Source organism: Acomys minous (genome assembly GCF_964271855.1).
Source record: "Acomys minous genome assembly, chromosome: 20".
NCBI lineage: Eukaryota > Metazoa > Chordata > Mammalia > Rodentia > Muridae > Acomys > Acomys minous.
This window is the reverse complement of record NC_140502.1, coordinates 23703943-23724327: the sequence shown is the minus strand read 5'-3', so window position 1 is coordinate 23724327 and position 20385 is coordinate 23703943. Positions and strand designations below refer to the sequence as shown.

The following is a 20385-nucleotide window of genomic DNA, read 5'->3' as shown; positions in this document are numbered from 1 at the left end:
ACCTTCCAGGGCGCCCCCTCCCCTCCCCAGCACACCCACAGTTGATCAAGGGCGCATGCGTCTTGCGGCCAATGAGCAATCAGCACCAGACAGGGGGAGACAGATGAGTCTTTTAATAAAAAAACAAAAACAAAAAAACAAAAACCACACGTGCAACAGTAGCAACACACATTTCCCCCCAATTCTAGACAGCTCCGAGGTTCAATTCTTCGCCTTGGGAGGTGGCCTGTGAGGAAACCAAAGGGGGTCAAGCTGTAACCGCTCTTAGCGTCCTGGGGCAGGGAGCACCGGGCAGGGAGCACGGGGCAGGCCGGGGCACTCACCGGTACACGCCCACCACCACAGCGTGGTCGCGCTCGTAGGGCTCCAGCGTGAGCTGCTCCTGCGGCTTCATGTTCTCCTGCTGCATCTTCTTCACCTCGGATGCGAACACGGCCTCCGCCGACGCCGTGGAGTCGATGCAGTTGGCCTGGAGGAGACAAGACTCAAATCTGGGTGGTGCTTTATGCTAAAAGCATGCTTTCAATAGAGATTTGGAGACCCAGGGATCTGTAACTTCGTTACAGAAGTTTTAATTTGGCTTGGATTACAAACAGGTCGCTCCATTTATCCAAGGCAGTGTGTACATCAATGACTTCTCTCCCACATCCTGGTAACCGCTGAAGCCCAGCTGGGAACAACAGCACACATGCAGCCAGCTGTGAGCATGGTGAGACGCCTGAAGGGTTGTCTATTTCAAATTAAAAGGTCTTGAGAAATGCACCTGCTGTAGTTACTTTTGTATTTATATCACAACCTGCACCAAATGCTTCACACACACGCACTTCAACACTAGAGAGCTAATAGACAAACTGAGTCAGACGCGAGATCAGGCACCCGCCGCCCTCACAGCCCAAGCCCCACACCTTAATGGAAATCACAAAGTGTCCTCCATTCCGCAGGAAGGTGTGGGCATTCAGGGCCACAATTCGGGTTTGGTCTGGCTGGGCTACGTCGGCAAAGATCACATCCACCATTGCTAAGGAAAAGGGGACAACAATTATACACAGAAGCCACCAGGGAACCTCCCAGGGCCTGCCAGTGGGGCCTATGCTCCATCACTGCCAAGTTCCTGGGAGCCTCCAGTCTCACTCCCCACCACATACCCTCCTTCCAAAGCACCCCAAAGGAGGAACCAGAACCCAAAGCCACATCGCTCATCCGCTCCTCTTGTAAAGCATGGTTGCCACCTACTCTGTGGCCAGCCCTGGGCTGGGCATGGGGGACACAGAGACAAGTCAGTCTGGGATCCTGACTTGGGGGGGGGGCAGGGTTTAGGGGGATGGGGACAGGCAAGTCATCAAAAAGACAAGTAAAGGAGAGCAGTTAAAGACAAGATGTGGGCAGGGCTGTCACATGATCAGAGGAGGGGCCGAGTGCGCTGACAAAAAGCACAGGAACAAACAGAACCAAACTAAAACCAACTAAGCAGACAAAAGAGCAATGCAAACGCAGCGTTTTAAGGTGGTATGAAGCACAATAGCAACAACAAAGTGACGGAATGAAAACACCTTTCAAAGTCCGGAACAAGCGGACGGCAAGTACTGAGCACCTCTGGGGGCTCACCACGCTTCTTTCTCACTTTTAGACTAGACCTTGGAGGTGGTTTAAAACAAACAAACAAAAACAGCCACTGGGTCATAGGTGCTGCATTCAGGGCTGGAATCTCATCAAATAACATCAAGAAAGGCAAGAGGCTATAAAACGCAAACCAGGGCAGCGTAACACATTTTAGAGGGGAACAGAAGTGCAGGGGACTCAAGGAAGGAGAGAGAGATGACCCTGCACCATCTGCACCCGCAACTCCTCACAAGGGAGGAGAGAGAGATGACCCTGCACCACCGCACCCGCAGCTCCTCACAAGGAAGGAGAGAGAGATGACCCTGCACCATCTGCACCCGCAGCTCCTCACAAGGGAGGAGAGAGAGATGACCCTGCACCACCGCACCCGCAGCTCCTCACAAGGGAGAGAGAGACGACCCTGCACCACTGCACCCGCAGCTCCTCACAAGGGAGGAGAGAGAGATGACCCTGCACCGCTGCACCCGCAGCTCCTCACAAGGGAGGAGAGAGAGATGACCCTGCACCGCTGCACCCGCAGCTCCTCACAGTCCTGCAGTCAAGAGCCCTCTCCTCAGTCTAACTGCACTTGCCTCTTCCGGGAGACACGCAGTGGCTTATGCTACCCTCCCTGGGCCACCCCCAGGCCCCTCACCGATAAGCATGCGGTATTTGTGTGGGTGCCGAGCATCTTCAATCACGGGGATAATGTTGGTCCTCTTCTTGGCCAAGTTGATGAGGTCACGGCCAGAGCGGTGGGAGAACTCAACTGCATAGACGAGGCCATCCTAAAATAAACCCACCACGGATGAGCGCACACTGGCTCTCCAGTATGGTTGCCAACACTGGGCTTGTGTGGCACTTGCAGCAGGTCCTCAGACCCGAGTGACTGTCATGTTTACAGTCCAGATGAACAAATGGGCCTGAGCCGAGAAGCCCCCCGCCGTGACCACTCACAAACAAAGCTACAAGATCCTAAGTTTTCTGACTCTGGAGCCCAAGCTCCCGACACAGGCACCCAGCGCAGAGATGAAGGAACAGAGCAGCATTTGCAATGGGCCAGCACTTTGTTTAATTTTCAAAATACGTTTGCTCTCCAAAGGGTTAACCACCGGCTCAGAGAGCTCCAGTGCCTTGCCAAAGCCACAGGGTCAAATGCCTACAGAAGTCAGTTTTGTTGCAGTTTGTTTTTAGATGAGGTCTAAGCACGCAGCTGAGGCTAAGATCACAAAGGTGTGTGCTTCCACATGTGGTCAGGCAGAGGGCTTCATGCACCAAACTGAGCAGTGTGTAATCCAGTCACCAGCAGGAGGCTGTGACCTGAGACACTAAGAAGCAGAGGCCCCTGCACTGGGCACCTGAACTGCCACGAGAACACAAGCTCAAGAGTGGAAATCAGGGGCTGGGGTGTCACCAGCCATGGCACACTTGCCCAAGTGCAAGAAGCCCTAGGCTCAAGACCCCATAGAGGGGAGTGGGGAGCAGAAAACTAGATTTGGGGGAGATAAACGTTCTGCCCGTGTGTATGGAAGCCAGCGGACAGTGTTAGGCACTCTGCCTGTCCTATTTTTGTTGTTTAGAGAGCTGTCCCTTTTAGCCCTGGAGCATAATTTGGTATCTACACTCCCAGCTCAGGGTTATTTCAATACTGGCCACACCCCCTTGCTCACAACTCTTAGAGTCAAGAACCCAGGAGTGGCTCTGAAAGGAACTCAGCTTCAAGCTGTCCCTCTCACAGCATGAAGGGTCAGTCAGTGCAGGGAGACAGCAGGCCCACTACCATGACCCCCACCTGCGCACTCACCGGGCCGACAATATCCGAGACGTGGGAGACGGTGGTGCCCGAGGCGGCACCCAAGTAGAGCACCTTGGCCCCCGGCCTGATGTGGATCTGGTCCACGCCGCCAAGGATTGCTGCCGCCAGCTTGGAGCGGAAGGGGTTCCAGGCTCGGTACTCAATTTTGTCATCTCCCTCCTGAGCCAGGAGACACCGGGACAGAATCAGCGCCGGGTCCTTGTGCAGGACACCAGTCCTGTAACCCCAGGGCCCCCAGAGAAATTGTGCATTCCAATGTGCACGTAGAGCAGGGAAAAGATAGTAAATACAGAGGTGGAAGAAAGAACTGGACACTAGGCATTCCTTCCTGTCCCCGCATCTGTTCCAGGCGCTAGAGACAGGAGCGCACAGGACATCCATCCTGCCCCAGAGACTGAGTACCCACAGAACTGACTAAACACAAAGTGGCACAGGAGATGGTGGCAGGCTGTACGGACCAGGGCAGGAGAGAGGATATGCAACAGCAAGAGAGCAAGGAACATGCGCAAGGGAGGAAATGGACCAGGAAGGGCGGGACACTTGTGAACCAGACTTGCAGGTGAGGAGGGAGCCACCCACACCGGCCTGGAAAAGTGCTCCAGGCACAGGAGGGGAGGGGAGCGGGGAGACCTACGGCTGTCAGACAAGGACTGTCAGACAAGGATGTGGCTGGAGGAAGGCTTTGGACAGGCAGAGCAATGTGGCCAAGCCCCGTCAGAAGGACTAGGCAGTGCCTGGCCAGAGACAGCCGACAAGGGGCCAGTTCAGCATGGAGCTGGGAGACAGCAGGGCTGGGAACAGCAGCGGTTCTGAGGCCACAGAGGGTGGGGAGACTTAAGGGAGGATTGTGCTCGGCCTGACTTACGCAGCAATACCCCCCCCCCAGCGGCCATGTGTAGGGCACACTAGGAGGCCCGGACAGCAGGTAACTTAGCAGCTGAGGCCTGGGTTTTGGACAGGGGTCCAGGACTCACTGAAATGGAGACTCTCTTCTCTCCATACACAGATTCTCCGGGGACCAGGTTCTTTGTGACAAGGGCATCCTCCTTTCCTCGACAGATAAAGACGCCTGGTAAGGGGACGGGAGCAGAGCACAGGGCGGCTGAGGACTCTGGCCACGGTCCACTAGCTTCGGCCACGCCCCCACCTGCCATACTCACCTTCGTGCCGATGTGGCTCTACCATCACATTCTTCCCTGACTGGTTTCCTCTTTTGCCTCCCCGGCCACCACCTCGACCCCGGCCGCCCCCAGACTGGAAGCCTCCACCTGCAGGAGAGAGCGGCAGTAGGAGACGGAGGCGCCCACCTTCCCCCTCCCTGCAGCATCAGAACGTCAACCCCACTCACCTCGTCCACCTCCTCGGCCCCTGAAGCCACCACCTCCGCCCCGACCTCGACCTCCGCCGAAGCCTCCTCGTCCACCGCCGAAACCTCCTCGTCCACCGCCGAAGCCTCCGCGGCCTCCTCCTCTACCGCCTCTGTCACCAAAGCCGCCTCTGCCACCAAAGCCACCCCCTCGGGGGCTGAAACCTGCAGCAGAAACAAAGAGAGGGCCTAAGGCAACGAAGGTGAAGAAGCTAAGCAAGCCTTGCCTGGCAGCTGCACAGAAGCGAGGCGCCAGCAAAGCGCGTGGCCGCGTGTGCTCAGGGGAGCATCCGCTGCAGCCAAGGCTGCAGGCCAAACCGCCCCAAGTCCCATCAGCAGCATGGGCACCTAAGAGGAGGGAACAGCAATCAACAATGCAATCGGCCTTCAGTTGTAAAGCACAGTCCCCAAAACTGAAAGCCAAACCCAGCGGCACACAGTTCTCTTGGAGCAGGGTGGCCTTGAAGTCACCTGTTCCTCCTGCCTCCACCCCCAGTGCTGTTTATGGGCTGCAGCACTGGGCCTAGCACCGTGTCCTTCTCACGATGTGCATCAGCAAGGGGCCGCTAAAGGAAGACGTGCCAGACTATCCAACTGACTAGGGATGAGGTGACACAGACAGTCCAGTTTACTTGTGGCACAGCAGGTTCACGGAACACGTTTTATCCTTGGTATCAGTGAGCCCCAAGTATGCACGTGCTGGACAGGAACGGGATCTCCTACACTCTCACAGCATCTCCAAGACCTCTAGAAATAACGCGCCAAGCCCCCAGCCTGATGCTCAGTTCAGCTAATCCATCCCCCTGCTTCCAAGACTGTCACCTCCCTCCCCCCAGCACAGGGGGGAAAATAAGATTTCTCCAGTTGCCCTTTTAAGGGTGGGCAATCAGGGCTCATCAGCACATCAGTTTGGGTCCGTCCAAACTGGGACTCCAGGAAGTGGAGGCTAGAGACGGCAGGGGCTGCACGGGGAGGCCAGTGCTCAAGATCCCCAGCTCACTTCAGGGCAAAGGAAACACAGTCCACTGAGCAGCAGTGCACTGGATTGCACTTCATACTGTTACTGGGGTTGATAGCTTCTCTATAATGGTTTCAAACACATCTGCATACTATTAGAGTTGATCTGAAAACACAGCTGGAAGATTAGTGATGACTCAAAATGACCTCATTTGACATAAGCTGTCAGTTTTTGTCATGGTACTCTGCGACCATACCCTATTGACAGCTTCCAAATTTTTTTGTTTAAAAATTTTTTTTATTATCCTTTAAAAATCTGGAGCTCACTAGAGACACCAGGATGGATTTGAAGTCAAAGAGATCCACCTGCCTCAGCCTCCCAAGTGCTGGGATTAAAGGAGTGCACCACCTTAACACTATGTTTAATGGTATTTGAAACAGAAAAACCATCTTTGCTCTTTTTCTTTTTACTTTTGGTTTGCTTGGGTTTTTGTCCTTTCTATGTCACTGCACTTAAGGGGCTGGGTACTGCAGCTCTAACACGCCAGGCACTGAGTTCAACTCCCCAGAATTAAAACAAAACAAAACAAAACAGAAAACTCCAACCAAGCAAACATACACACCAGTTCAACTTGGCATCTATTCCTAATTTAGTTTTTGAAGTTAACAGCTTCATCTTCAAACCCCTCACACACTGTCAGGCTATTTCTACCCTTCCCCCTCCCCATCCACAGCAAGACCACAGTTCTCTTCACAAAGAGTCCCTGAGAAAGGCATGTTTTTTCTTTTTGAGTTCCCTTCAAGACCCTAATGTATAGCCCAAATTAACACCCATCATGTCAGGAACCTGTCCCCCATCCTGGCTTTTCTGACTTCAGGCTCTCTGCTGCCTTCCCCTCCCCAACCCCAACCCAGCCAGCTTTGAAAGCTCTCCCGAGAGTAGTTCCCATTTTCTGGTTCCTGTCAACAGGGGCATGGCACTGCAGCACCCCACGGCGCCCAGCCCACTCTGCCCCCCACCATCACACTACATTCAGCACTGTCACTCTCACCGGCCCCCACAGGCTCCAAATGCACGGCGTTTTTAACTGTTCTGGTTACAACATGCCAGCGCTAAGAACAATCAAGACACCAGGTGGGCATGACAACTCTGTTGAGACAGGGTCGGGAACTGCCCAGTGCGATGAGGGCGAGCCTGCACTTCCCGGCCGGCTCTCCTTGTCACGAGGGATTAAACCTGCGGCTTCCTGCACGGCAGCCAAGCGCTCCACTGACTGAGCAGCATCTCCACTCCCGCCAACTCAAGCAGGGATGTTACATAGGAGTCAGGCTGAAAACCTAACGACTTTGTATACCAGCCAGGGCTATGGGTCTCAGCCAGGGCCTGACAACAGAGACCTGGCACATTGTTGGCATCTTCCAGTGGGCAGGACTTTCAGCGCTCAGTCCCAATACCCAACATGTACCTGGATCCAGTTCCGGTCCTGGAGTTTTTAGGAAAATGATTCGGAAGGACTCACTACTCAAACAAAACTCCATATCCACATACAGTCTGCTGGTTTAGACCCTGCTCCCCGCCCCCCCCCCCCATCAGAACCAACAACTCCAGCAGGGTGAGGCAGCCCATGCCTGCCATGCCACCACTCGGACGCGCAGTGTGAGGCCAGCCTACACTATACAGCAAGACCCCATTTCCAAACACAAACAGAAAAACAAAGGCCTTTGTTTTAAAAGGCCCAGACTTTAAGCACACCTCTGCTTAAAAATCTCCCCCAAGCCAGGCATGGCGGAGCACGCCTTTAATCCCAGCACTCGGGTGGCAGAGGCAGGCGGATCGCTGTGAGTTCAGGGCCAGCCTGGTCTACAAAGTGACTCCAGGACAGCCAAGGCTACACAGAGAAACCAAACCCTGTCTTGAAAAACGGGGGGGGGGGGGGGGGGCGCGGACGACTGGACCTGCCTGCCTCCGCATCCCAAGGGCTGGGATTGACAAGCCTGTGCTGCCACAGGTCGAAATAACATATTGCTAAGAAAAGCACATTTTTTTGTCTGGTCAGGAGTGGTGGTGGCACACGCCTTTAATCCCGGTACTTGGGATTTGGAGGATGGTGGGTCTCTTAAGTTTTGGGGCCAGCCTATCTACACTCTACACGGCGAGTTCCAGGCCAGCCCAGCGAAGAGTCACATGGTAAGTAAGACCCTCTCTAAAATAACCAAACCAGCAGCAAGGCGTGGTGGTTGGTGCACGCCTTTAATCCCAGTACTGGAGATATAGAGGGTGGTGGAGTTTGAGTACAGCCTGGTCTACAAAGTGAGTCCAGGACAGCCACGGCTACACAGAGAGACCATGTCTCGAAAAACAAAACCAAACCAACCCAACTCACCTACCATAAGTTTCTCTCTCTCCCAGCTCCCCAGACCTTCAATGCTCCACGTCTAAGGGAAGGCCCCGCCTCTCCCGGAAGCGGCGGGGAGAGAACCCGCGCGTGCCGCACACCCCAGACCGGAGGTCCCCGTGCACCCCGGGGAAGCTAGGTTGTGGACGACCAAGGGTAGCGTTGACGGCGGGTGACACTGGGTGATGACGGCAGCAGCAGGGAGGGCTTGGGGTGGGGGGACAGGAGCTCCCGATCTCAAGCCCGGGGGCCGTTCCATCTGCCGACCCAGGCCGGATCCCCGAAAGCCAGGCTCGGAGATGCGAGACGCCCCCACCCCCCACAAGCTCTGGGGTCTGCAGGGCCGCGCCGGCCGGTCTGAAGCGGCGGGCCTGTAGGCCGGTGTGTGAGCCGAGCTCCCGGCCACGTTCCCCAGGCCCCATGAAGCCTCGGTTCCCCGCGCCTGGGGCTCCCCAATCCCTCCCGCACCGCGGCCTCTACCTGGCTTCATCACTGCGTCCCCGGTAGCGCGGCTCCGCCAACCCGAAGCGTCCGCCCTCCTCCCCGCCAAACCTCCACGAGTCTCAAGGCTTTCGCACGTGGAAAGGAGCGCATGCGCGCGGCGGCGCGTGACGGAAGCGCGTAGCCCCGCCCCTCTGACGCGCGCTCCCCGGAAGTCGGAGAGCGCGCGCTGCGGGTGGGGATTCCGGAACCTCTGTCGGGCTCCTGTCTTTTCTTTTCTTTTCTTTTTTTCTGTCTTTCCTTTTCTTTTCTTTTCTTTTCTTTTTTTTTTTTTTTTGGCTTCGCCCCTTGCTCTTTCCCAGGCAGGGGAATTCTATCCCAGCTGCGCCGCGGTTCTCCCCCTCGCTTGCGGTAACACTCTAGGAATGTCAGACAGTGTCCGTTTGTCTGTTTGTTGTTTATGTTTTATGTGCATTGGTGTTGTGTGCGTGCGTGGATGCCTGTGGGAGGGTGGCTGGGTCGGCCCCTCTCTGGAAACCCCTCGGTCTCCCTAACGTTGTCCCGGCTGCTCTAGGGCCACTGCTGCGCTGCCAGTCTCCTTGCAGTGCTGCTGCTGGTTGGCAGTTGCTTCCGCCTCCTGTCCCTTCCTCTTCACGCCGTGGATTCAGCCCACGCTGCTGATAAGAACTATCAACCGCAGCGAAGGAAGAAGCCAAGGTAGAGTCGCAGATGGTCCAGTATTAATGTTGCACCACCAGGGGGCAGCAGAAGTGCTTCCAGCTCTGCAGAAGCGTGTCCCCTCGGAGGCCACAGCAGGGGAAGGACACTTCACAGTAACCACAGACTTTTGGGTGGGTTATTGGGGGGGGGGGGAAGTGTTTCTCCTCTGGCCTAGGTGAAGTGGCTGCTAGGGTTTACAGAGGCTTCCGGTGGGAAGAAGTCCGTGAAAACTGTTGGGAATAGTCAGGGCTGGAATGGAAGTGATTGTAGCTTCCTGGAGGTGTCCGCGGAGCGTTCAAGAGCTGCCAGGCTGCCATGACAGCACAGCAGCTGGCTGCCAAGGGGAGGCTGGTTGGATGAGAGTCATCCATTCAAAGCAGCCAAGTGCCTGGGGATGGCTGCATGGTCGTCAGGGTGACAAATCACCCTAGCCTCCAACATCCTTTTTTTTTCTTTTCTTTTCTTTTTTTTTTTTTTCTTTCTTAGATTTGGAGACAGGGTTTCTCTGTGTAGCCCTGGCTGTTCTGGACTCACTTTGTAGACCAGGTTGGCCTCGAACTCACAGCGATCTGCCTACCTCTGCCTCTCTAAGTGTTGGGATTACAGGTGTGAGCTTACCCCACCCTCTTTTTCTTCTTCTTTTTAAGGCAAAAATAGCATTAAAGGGCATTCTTACAATAAAAGCCTATCAAAGACACTGACAATGCTTTAATGGTTACATGGTATGTGTATGTGTGCACATAGAGGGCAGAGGAGAATGTCGGCGTCTTGCTCTACCTCTCTGCTTTATTCTTCTGATAGAGGGTCGCTCACTGAACTTAGAGCTAGGCTGGTGACCAGAAAGCCTCCTGTCTCACTTCTACCACACCAGTTTTGTGGTTACAGGCACACAGGTGACCACTTCAGGTGTTTTTTGGTTTTTTGTTTTGTTTTGTTTTTACATACGGGATAGGATTTGAACCCAAGTCCTCAGGCTTGCTCAGCAAGATTTCTTACCTGCTGAGACATCTCCCAAGCCCCTAGTATTTCCAATAATAATAATAATAATAATAATAATTATTATTATTATTATTATTATTTATTGATAAGTAGTCTACATAGTATAAATTTGCTCATGTATGCAATAGAATGACTTTTAGTGTAGTAAAATCATAGGAATTATAGAATTCTTTTGACAATTCTAACGTGTGGACAGTGTGTTGTGGTCATATTCACCCCTTTAACCTTTCTATTTCCTCACTCCTGATGACCGCTTTATTTCTCCCAACTAGTCCTCCCTCCTACTTTCATGCCTGCCTCTGTCTGTCTGTCTGTCTGTCTATCATCTATTTGTCATCTATCTATCTGTCTGTCTATCATCTATCTATTTGTCTATCTATCATCTATGATCTATCATCTGTCGATCTATCACCTATAATCTGTCTGTGTGTCTATCTATCATCTATGTGTATGTTTATCTATCCATCATCTACCTGTCTATTGTCTGTCTATCTCTCTATAGAAGTCCTTTCCTCTCCTAAATTGCTTTGGTCATGGTATCTGACACAGCAGCAGAGTGAAACCAGAGCGTAGGATTAGGTCCTCGTTCCCCTGGGCGCCATCGCTACACTTTTCTCTCTGGCCCCTGGCTAGGCCAGCAGTAATTCTGAAAGCGACTAGGCTGCGCTCCCATTGCTGTCACCAGAACTAGCAATTTCCAGGTTATGTCTGCTTTTCTTGTGACTTCAACCTGCCCCCCGAACTATAGCCCGGTCGGAGCCTCAGCTCTTGTGTGTCCCGTTTCCCACGCATCGGCTCCTACCTCTCCGCCTTACTCCTCGAATGCGGGTGTTCTGAGCATCAGCACACCCACTGACCCACTACAGTGTTTGCCTCTTCGTCATGCCTTGCCCACTTGTGGCCACACTGCCCTCATCACTGTCCATCACACAACTCCACGAATAGCCTTAGACTGTAAAACTGACCCCCCCCCTACTGTCCAACCACTCCACCCTAGGATCCTAGAAGCTGAACATATTAGACTCTGGTTCATAATAAGACTGTTGAAAGAAGATTCTATATTTACTATGTTCACTCTTCTCCGGCTTCATGGACCCATGTCAGTCAGATCTTGCGCTCCGTCATCCCATGAAACAGTAAGGACTCAAGCCATATTATTCTGACATATTATTATTCTGACACTTGACATGATATACTGCGAACTCAATGTGCCCTTTAAATCTGGCTCTCTGGACCACCTTCTGTGTTCCCTGGGGTGGGTTGGATGATGTCCCCCATGAGCTCGGGCATTTGAACATTTGGTCCCCAGCAGGTGGCCCTGCTTGAAACTGTTGGTGGAAGTGCCTCACCAGGGTGGATTTGGTGGCGCACACCTTTAATCCCAGCACTTGGGAGGCAGAGGCAGGTGGATCTCTGTGAGTTCGAGGCCAGCCTGGTCTACAAAGCGAGTCCGGGACAGCCAAGGCTACACAGGGAGATTCTGTCCCGAAAAAAAACCAGAAGAAGAAGGAGGAGGAAGAGAAGAAAAGAAGGAAGGAAGGAAGGAAGAAGAAGCAGCGATCCAGCTTCCTGTTTCCTCTCTGCTCATGTCTGCAGTTGAGATGTAATCTCCCAGCTCTCAGTGTCCTGCTCCAGCCCCTGCTGCTGTGCTTCCTCCACCATTATGGACTCCCTCTCTGGAGCCACAAGCCCACATCGTGTCTTTTTGCTACAGGTTGCCTTTAGTCATGGTGTTTTACCAACAGCAGGAGAGTAATGGATTCATTTTTCTAACATCTCCGTTAAATTTTTTTTGTTGTTTAGGGATTCCTACACTAATCCTCACTGTAACTCTGTGAGAAAACGCCACCCTTTCTGCTACTTAAAGGTGATGAAACCAGGTGAGAGAGAAACCGGGCAGCTCACCAGGCTTATCAATGGCAAAGCCGGAGTCTGTCTGTCTGTCTGTCTCTGTCCACCTCCCACCTCTTTCCCCATCCAGTCATGCATCGGTTCATCCGTCCGCTCCTCAACCTCCCCAGGGCTTCTCCCACTCTGCCCAGCCGATTCTGCCGCTGCTCACGCACCCACACGCGCAGACAGCGTCCCTTTCGCACAAGCACTCATCTCCACCCACGAATCCCACAGTGGGGAGAGAACCGGGGGAGACAGCAGGAGGCAGACACACTGGCGTGCAACGTGGGTCTACATATTTACTCAATGCTTTCAGACTGGGCTCAGCAGAGGGGAGGGACAGGGAAGGGACACACAGGGCATCTGTCAGTCACTGCAACTTCTGGGAGGCAGCAAGTCTTCAAGTCTTCACTGCCAGGGGTAACTGATCAGTTGGAACTGCAAGAGACAGATGCTTAGCCCTTCATCCTGCACACTGAGCAGCTACCCACCCGCACTCCCTCCTTGCCCCGCCCCCAAAGGCCTGGCTTCTGCCCTCCATCCTCACCATGGGGAGAAGTCCTGCGCTCTCCACTTCTCCATCGGAATCTTCTTGTGAGATTTATGCATATCATTAGCCTGGTCCCCATCAAAGTTTCCACAGGCCCCACACAGCATGGCTGCATGGCTATCGCTGACCATCACATCCAGGTGCCCGTCTTGTCCAAGCCACACCTGGACCCCGGCCTTCTGGCGGACAAGCATGGAGCCCTCGGGCAGCCTCCTCACAGACACAGATGTTAACACGTTAGCTGGGAGGTCCACTCGGAGACCGTTCACCTGGTGGGGGGAGGGGGGTGGACCATTGAGACTTGAGTGGCAGAGCAGCTGCGGGGCCACCAAGGCTGGAGTCCTCATGCACAAGGACCAATCAAGCGGGAGGGGCAGGTGCTGGGCGGGATGGGCCCTGGAGAGGAGGGTTAGGAGGAGGACGGACAGGTGAGAAGTCAGCTGCGGATGTGTGGACGCTCAGCCCACTTTGCATGCTTCTGTACATTGCACTGTGACTCCCAAATTGACTTACTAGTATTTTCAGAATCATTGTTTAGGATGTAAATTGTCAGTGGGTGGAAGGACAGAATAGTAGATTTTTTACAATATTCCCAAATAAGGGGGTGGGGGAAGCTCCTTGGGTCAGACAGACGAGTTAAGTAAGCAAGTGAGCGAATCTGGGGTCATCCTTCAGGTCCCAGCTTTCAAAATGTAATACTGATTCAGCGCGTCCTGTCCGGCCCCTCTTTCCCTTTACGTTGTTTCTTCATATCCTCTCATTGTAACAATCCTCAGCCATGCGTACAACTACGTACTGAGTGCTTAGAGGGGACCATGGAACCTGGAAATTGACTTGGCGGGGGTGGGGGGTGGGGGTGGAGAATGCCAACGCTTTATGCAATGCCAACTGGGCTAATGATAGCATTCCACTCCAAAGACCAGGAGTGGGCAGGCAGTCCAAACTCGCTCACTAAGATGCAGGCCTGGGGAGTATGTTGTGGGAGTTTCTGCTGAGGTAGCCGGGATGGGGCAGGTGGTACTTCCCTGCATGAAACGAAAATGGTCTAAGAGTGAAGGCGAGGGTCAGTCAGTGGTGGCGCACACCTTTAATCCCAGCACTCGGGAGGCAAAGGCAGGTGGATCGCTGTGAGTTCAAGGCCAGCCTGGTCTGCAGAGCAGTCCAGGACAGCCAGGGCTACACAGAGAGACCCTGTTTTGAAAAGCAAAAACAAACAAAATAGAATGAAGTTGAAATCTAGGCATGTGGCCCTTGTTCAATTCTTGCATTCAGAGGGTAGAAACAGGTGGATCTATGTGCACTCAAGGCCGGTCTGATCTATATAGTGAGTTTCAGGACAGCCAGTACTATACAGAAATATACATAAATTCTGTCTTAAAAAAAAAAAGTTGACTTCAGGGACAAGTTTGAAACCCAGAAGTGTAAACTCCCAGCAATGTAGCTGGGGTGTGTGGGTCCAGACTTCTGACAGTCTGTCTCTGGCTTTCCCAGATATGGAGCCAGTCCATTCCTTTTCCCCCAAGGACATTCGTGATTGGTTTCCTGTCACTGCCAGCCAGTGGGGTCTTGATTAAAGCCAACAACAGAGCTGTCCTGTTACTAGCGTGTAAGAGCTCAGGCCAAGGACAGGGGCCCAGGCTGACATGTAGAGATGGGTACAAATCCAGGAAAAAAAGATGCGGAGATCTGGATGAAGAAAGCAGACCAAGAGGCCCCCAGGCAGGCGGGACGTAGGACACAGTGACAGGTAGAAGGACAGCCCAGAGAGGACATCCCTGCCCCCTGTGCCCAGGCTTACCCACACGCCCTTGCTTGGGATCACAGTCACCATCCCATCCTGGAAGAAGATGTGGACCTTGCCCACGACCTTGTTGTTGCCATGACAAGGCTCGACATCAGCAACCACACGGTACCAGGGCACGCTCTTCTGGAGTCCAGGGCAGCGAGAAGAAAGCTCATAGACACCAGGGGAGCTGATGGTATTGTGAGCTCCATCAAAGGTAGTGAGGTTGGCATCCACAGTCAGGGAGCAGAGACCATCGGCTGGCCAACAATCCCGGACTCCTGCTTGGATCTCACAGACCTGGCCAGATGGGCAGCCAGCTGCATAGCATGTCAGGCCGGTGCGTGGGGAGCAAGAGCAGCGCTCGCTGCAGTCTGAGGCCATCAGCGAGGAGTTCACCTGCGCACAGAAAGGGATGGATGGTGTGCATTCACACAGAGGGGGAACCACAGAAGTCCCCAGTAGCAAACGGCCTGGATGCCCTCTACCCAGGACTGTGATTTGTAAATAAGATACAGCAGTGACCTGGCTGTGCGGAGTTCACGTCTTGAATCAAGGGCCTTGACATTCCTCCCCATCATCACTTCTGCGTCTGTCTCAGAGTGTGCCCAGTTTGCTGTGAGCACAAGCCTGGGCTTGTCCACTGGAGGATGCAGACAATGATCCTAGCTCAGGCCAGTGCCTTGGCTTGACTATGACTTATTAACCCTGAACCATGCAAGCACTTTAGTTTTGCATGAATGGTATGAAGAAAGTGGAGACTTCGTCCCTCTATAGAGTTTAGAAGTAGGGACTCTGGTTACCCTGGGAGAGCCTGGATGATCCTAGAAGCTCCTGCCAAACTAGCATTATTAGCCTATGGCGTGTGGTTATTATAGCTGCAAGGGAGTCTCTGACAACAAAAGGAAAGCAGGGGTAATGCATGTCTCAAGCAGACCCACGCACAAGGGGCCTGGCCACGCTTCAGTGTAGCCTATTAGTAGGAAATAACTCTGTTTTCAAATGAATACAAACATTAATTTCAGAAAGAAATTGACTGAGGCTGGGTGTCGTGGCACATACCTTTAATCCCAGCGCTCAGGAGGCAGAGGCAAGATTATCTCTGTGAGTTCGAGGCCAGCCTGGTCTGTATAGAAAGCTCTAGGACAACCAAGAGTACATAATAAGACCCTGTACCAAAAACAAACATTCTTTCTGTTTGATGTTGGTATGCCAGAAATTTGGCTGTGCAGATGCAGGCTCGGAAACCAATGAGAAAAAGCCATCAAGACAATATGCATGACTAAGTCTTGTAAAGAAAGAATCAGGCGCTGGCTAGATGGCTCAGAGGTTAAGGGCACTGTCTGCTCGTCCAAAGGTCCTGAGTTCAATTCCCAGCAACCACATGGTGGCTCACAGCCATCTATAGTGAGATCTGGCGCCCTCTTCTGGCCTGCAGGTGTACGTGCAGTCAGAGTACTGTGTACACAGTAACGAAAGACTCAATCCTCTTTGACCATGCTAAATGAGAAAGGAAGGGGAGGGGCAGAGCACTGAGGGTGAAATGGTGATGTCTTATTACAGCCCTTGATTTTAAGTGAGAAATAGGACATGTGTGGCCTTTGGGAGCTGACTGCATCCCTAGAGTCTCTAGGATGGGGGGCATGTCCATAGTAGAAGTCCTATGGCTTGTTAGGAGAGAGGCTCCATGTTGACAGAGACATACAGACGCTCCCATGACGCCATGGTGCAGCCACGGGGGCCTCCCAGAGCCCGTGCCGTGCATGCTCTTTGGACTTCCAAGTCTCCAAAGCTGTGAGTTAGTTACACAAACCTCCTGTATCCACGAAGCAGTCCTCCTCAGGTACTGTCTTACAGTAACAAATGGCTAGTGTCCTACAGCAGTGGCCCTGTCTGTCCCTGTCCCCCCCCCCGTTAGGTGACAAATAAGCTCAGATGATTGTAGGACCCCCATCCCAAACTGCAGTCACAGGATTAGAAACGCAAAAGTAGTCATTGTTTTAATCGATTATATTTTGTAGTGACTTATTAAGATATTAATTATATGAAGACACTTACTACTATAATACATTTTTAAAAATTACTTGGGGAGGTAAGGTGGAGGCTGGAAAGATCTGGAAACGAATGGCCCTAGAGATGCCCTTTCCCTGACCTGGGTGTCTCTTTTCTGACCATCCTGCCCTGAGCTCAGTCCTCAGGCCTACCCTCCGTGGAGATTTCATCAGACTGCATGAACAGAAAACAGTGTCTGCCTCCTCAGGGGCCTTGGGTCAGGGAGGATGACGATTACAGATGTGTGTGCTGAAACAGCTGGTGAAATCCGGGTCAAATTGGTATTGATTAACTGAACTTCCTGGTTTTGAAGGAGCCACCATGTTCACAAGAAAGTCTCAGAATGGTTTATAGGAAATAACAGGCACACACACACACACACTCCCAAACAGAAGGTGGTTAAAGCGAGCAGGGCATCAGTACGAGAGCCTCAGGAAAGGGTACAACACACACACACACACACACACACACACACACACACACACATACGCACACACACTTACAATTGTTCTAAACTTAGATTATTTAAAAGAGCAAAAGTTTGAAAAAAAACCCACCTAAAACTTCGAAAACTTTGCAAGAAAAAAAAAATCTGTAGTTATCACAACAGAGCCATCCCTTGGTCCAGAAGCCCCTGAGGGTCCTGGATTGGAGGATGCCAAATCCATTGCATACATCAGTGTAGTTTCTGCATGCAACCCACCACATGCTACTGTGCAGCTCAGACCTTGTCCAATAGGACGCAAATGCAGCATAAACACCTAAACAGTGTAGCACTGATCACGGCAAGATGACAGTTCTGCGCATGCTCGGGACACTTGTCATTTCCCCCCCCCCCCCCCCAGTGTTTTGCATTCAGGGTGGAATCCATTGGTGTGCCCTGAGACTCAGTGAGCTGACTGTGCTGCGTGTATTCCAAGGACTCCCACATTTGTATTTCCCTGCGGGCCTTCCTCTGGGTGCCAGCTTCACAAGCCCAAAAGGGCGACTCAGCGCAGAGGCCAGGGAAGAGATGGGGAGGCACAGAAAGATGGGGGGACAGGAGGGGTGGGGATGCAAGGAGGGGAGCAAGGGACCGGGTCAGAACTGGAGGGCAGATGTAGAAGTCCAGAGGAGCCTGCAGACCTAGCCTAGGCTTCCAGAAGCAAGCGAGACCTGACGGAAGCGGCAGAAATGTGGCTCCACTTCCAGCCTGCGCACGCGAGGGCTGCTCCCTAATGAGGGACTTTGGGATGGCGTCTCTATTGCGCAGCCTTGATTTGTAACCTTCGTGTTGTTGTGACCACAAGATAAACTAACATTTCAAACACACACACACACACACACACACACACACACACACACACACACACGGCTTTCAAAAAGCATCAGCAAGAACGTTACCTACTAAATGCCAAAGCACCCTGGTGAGTGACTGGTAGCTGAGCCGCCCACTGCACTATCATAAAACTGTTCTTTTTGCTGAATGGGATGCACGGTAGGATGAGGCTTACACTCTCTGGGTACCACCTGTCCTGAGTACCAGGCGCCTATGGAGCCAGGATGAAGAGGTGCAGAGACGGGAGGGTAGCGGAGGAACGCCCCCACACCAAAAGACAGCAACTCACAGTTCCTGGGACCAGGCATGCTAGCTTAAGTGGGAACGTGTCATTGCAGGGTTTATCCTGGTTCTGTGGGTGGGGGATCCCATGGACACCCACAAAAGAACGATGCGGGGAGATGTTGTGTCACACAGAGAAGTGATGGCAGAGCCAGAGGGAGGGGCAGGCAAGGACGAGATTCTCCTCAGGATCCTCTCATGACAATGTCCCTTCCATCCCTTTGATGTTAGGGTGGTGAGCCTGGTCTTTGAGTCCTGGCCTCCAAACTGTGGGGAACTAAGCTCTCTTGTTCTGACCTGCTGAGTCTGGGGTGACTTAGTACAGTGGCCACAGCTGGGAGCAGGTAATGCTCCCCTCACCCCACCCCACCCCCCGTGTCTTGAACAGAAACCCAGGGCACAGCAGCTCTGAATGTCCCTCCAGCCCCTCCACCCACACGGCCCGCTTGGAGCCCCCACTCACCGGCATATATTGACCGTTGTGGGTGCAGCCGCAGTCGTGCACGGGAATGCACACACCCTGGGAGAGCAGGAAGTGATCATCACACTCACATCCTTCAAAGCAGCGAGTGGTGCAGCTAGCAGGGCCGGAGAGCGCAGCACAGGAGCCCTGACAGGAGCGTGTGCAGACAGAGTAGTGGCTGTGGGCAGGGCACGGGAGAGCTGTGGGGAGAGGACCCAGGAAGCCCTGGTCAGGATGCGGCCGGGGGTGCGGATGCCGCAGGCAGTCCTCAACCCTGTCATACAAAGCTCACGCCCAGGCTGACAGAGCACTGCAGCCTGACATGCTGCGCTGGGAGACAAGATGGGGGTGGGGGGCAGGGTCTGTGATGGTGAGAAATCTGAGACAGGGAGTCCGGCCTGGAAAATGGAAACGCGGGGGGAAGGAAGTACTGCGTGGAAGAAGTCTGGGCTTAGATTTGGAGGCTCAGCCATAAGACAGGGGTGCGGCCGGGTGTGGTGGCGCTCGCCTGTAATCCCAGCACTCGGGAGGCAGAGGCAGGTGGATCGCAGTGAGTTCGAGGCCAGCCTGGTCTACAGAGCGAGTCCAGGACAGCCAAGGCTACACAGAGAAACCCTGTCTCAGAAAAACCAAAAAAAAAAAAAAAAGACAGGGGTGCGGTTGAGAGGTACAGGACGAGGGTGTGGATAGCAAGGGGAGGCCCAGGAAGAGGGTGGGGATGGGGTGGAGAAGTGGGGCACGAGGCTCAGGCAGAAGGTTCAGATGAAATGGGAGGGGTGCTTGACAGCCCTAAGTGGGGATGGGGGGGGGGAGGACAGAGTATCTGGGTGAGATGGGAATTGGGCTTGAGGATGGAGCAAGGGAAAGGCCAGAATATGTGAATTATCTAGGATGATACCAAACATAAGGCTCGGGGCTCTGACTAAGCATTGCACGCTGGTGTGCCTATCATCCGAGAGTCCCCGCGGCAAGAAGAGAAGGATCAAGTTTGGGGTGAGGTTTGATTTCAAATTGGAAACACAGCAGGTGCAGAGACTATAAAGACCACCAGGAGACGGGCCCAGAGCACACAGGACGCACGGGGCTAGCCTGCTGTTTGAGCTGGAGACATGGTGCACAGTCAAACCGAGGGGCTGTCTCAACGCCCTTGGGTCTAGGTCCCGCCTAGGGGACTGAAGGACGGATGGCTTTTCACCACTACACCGGGGACCATCGCTTTGGCATGGGGGCTATCCTAGGGGACCTGTGCCTGCCCCGAGGACCGAAAGGAGGGGTGTGGTCCTGGATTGGGGGTCTACTTCCTGTGTGGCCTTGTACTGAGCATGCGAGAAGATACGGAGGGGTCAGTGAGCCGCAGACTCACGACTCCTGTGGGCTCTCCTTCCATCCGCCTCACTTTCAGGCCACTGCGGAAAGAGCCGGGGACCGCCCTGGGAAGAGGCAGATGTGCCAGCTGGGGAGAGTGGACTCGTGACTGGAATCCGAGACCCCAGAGCCAGAAGGAGAGCCATAGAGGATGCTAGGGCAGAGCTAGGGGAAGCCCTGTCATAGGCGGGGACTTCTGAGCAGCAGACAGGGAAGGAGGGCCCGGCGGGGTGAGGGGGTGGCGGGGTGAGGGGTGGCGGGGTGAGGGGTGGCGGGGTGAGGGGTGGCGGGGTGAGGGGGTGTTGGGGTGAGGGGGGGCGGGGTGAGGGGGGCGGGGTGAGGGGGTGTTGGGGTGAGGGGGTGTTGGGGTGAGGGGGGCGGGGTG

General features: G+C 53.6%; 2 protein-coding genes and 1 long non-coding RNA gene across 7 annotated transcripts in view; 1 reads left to right on the top strand and 2 right to left on the bottom strand.

The window, feature by feature from the left end:
- Positions 1-98: 98 nt before the first annotated feature.
- On the bottom strand, positions 99-8757 carry FBL (fibrillarin). The gene is made up of 9 exons (XM_084771595.1): positions 8615-8757; positions 4764-4946; positions 4576-4683; positions 4390-4484; positions 3404-3574; positions 2255-2387; positions 906-1018; positions 324-469; positions 99-226 (listed from the first exon to the last, which is right to left on the bottom strand). Exons 1-9 carry the CDS (start codon positions 8622-8624, stop codon positions 202-204), a joined length of 984 nt encoding a protein of 327 aa, XP_084627721.1. The 5' UTR covers positions 8625-8757; the 3' UTR covers positions 99-201.
- A 34-nt stretch (positions 8758-8791) lies between these two features.
- LOC311591686 lies at positions 8792-12735 on the top strand. 5 transcript variants are annotated; one of them, XR_014777166.1, is made up of 3 exons: positions 8801-8986; positions 9150-9426; positions 9782-12067. It is a non-coding gene; the product is annotated as an uncharacterized lncRNA (long non-coding RNA). The 5 variants fall into 5 exon arrangements; XR_014777163.1 differs by adding an exon at positions 12098-12735 and having other exon boundaries at positions 8836-9426; positions 9782-11430; XR_014777164.1 differs by adding an exon at positions 12098-12735 and having other exon boundaries at positions 8836-9426; positions 9782-12008.
- The window catches only part of LOC311591685 (IgGFc-binding protein-like), a 46850-nt gene continuing 38931 nt past the window's right edge, over positions 12467-20385 (bottom strand). Inside the window, exons 19-22 of the mRNA XM_084771596.1 lie at positions 18636-18835; positions 14536-14919; positions 12735-13006; positions 12467-12625 (exon numbers count right to left, since the gene is read on the bottom strand). Of these exons, the coding sequence (XP_084627722.1) occupies positions 12616-12625; positions 12735-13006; positions 14536-14919; positions 18636-18835 (866 nt within the window). The 3' untranslated portion in view covers positions 12467-12615. The remainder of the gene's footprint in view (positions 12626-12734; positions 13007-14535; positions 14920-18635; positions 18836-20385) is intronic.

Excerpts from the sequence above, each read along its gene's own strand:
- FBL (XM_084771595.1), bottom strand. Across the intron at positions 4,485-4,575 it reads AGAGCCACATCGGCACGAAG|GCGTCTTTATCTGTCGAGGA; the intron begins GTGAGTATGGCA and ends TCCCCTTACCAG. Across the intron at positions 227-323 it reads GTGGTGGTGGGCGTGTACCG|GCCACCTCCCAAGGCGAAGA; the intron begins GTGAGTGCCCCG and ends GTTTCCTCACAG.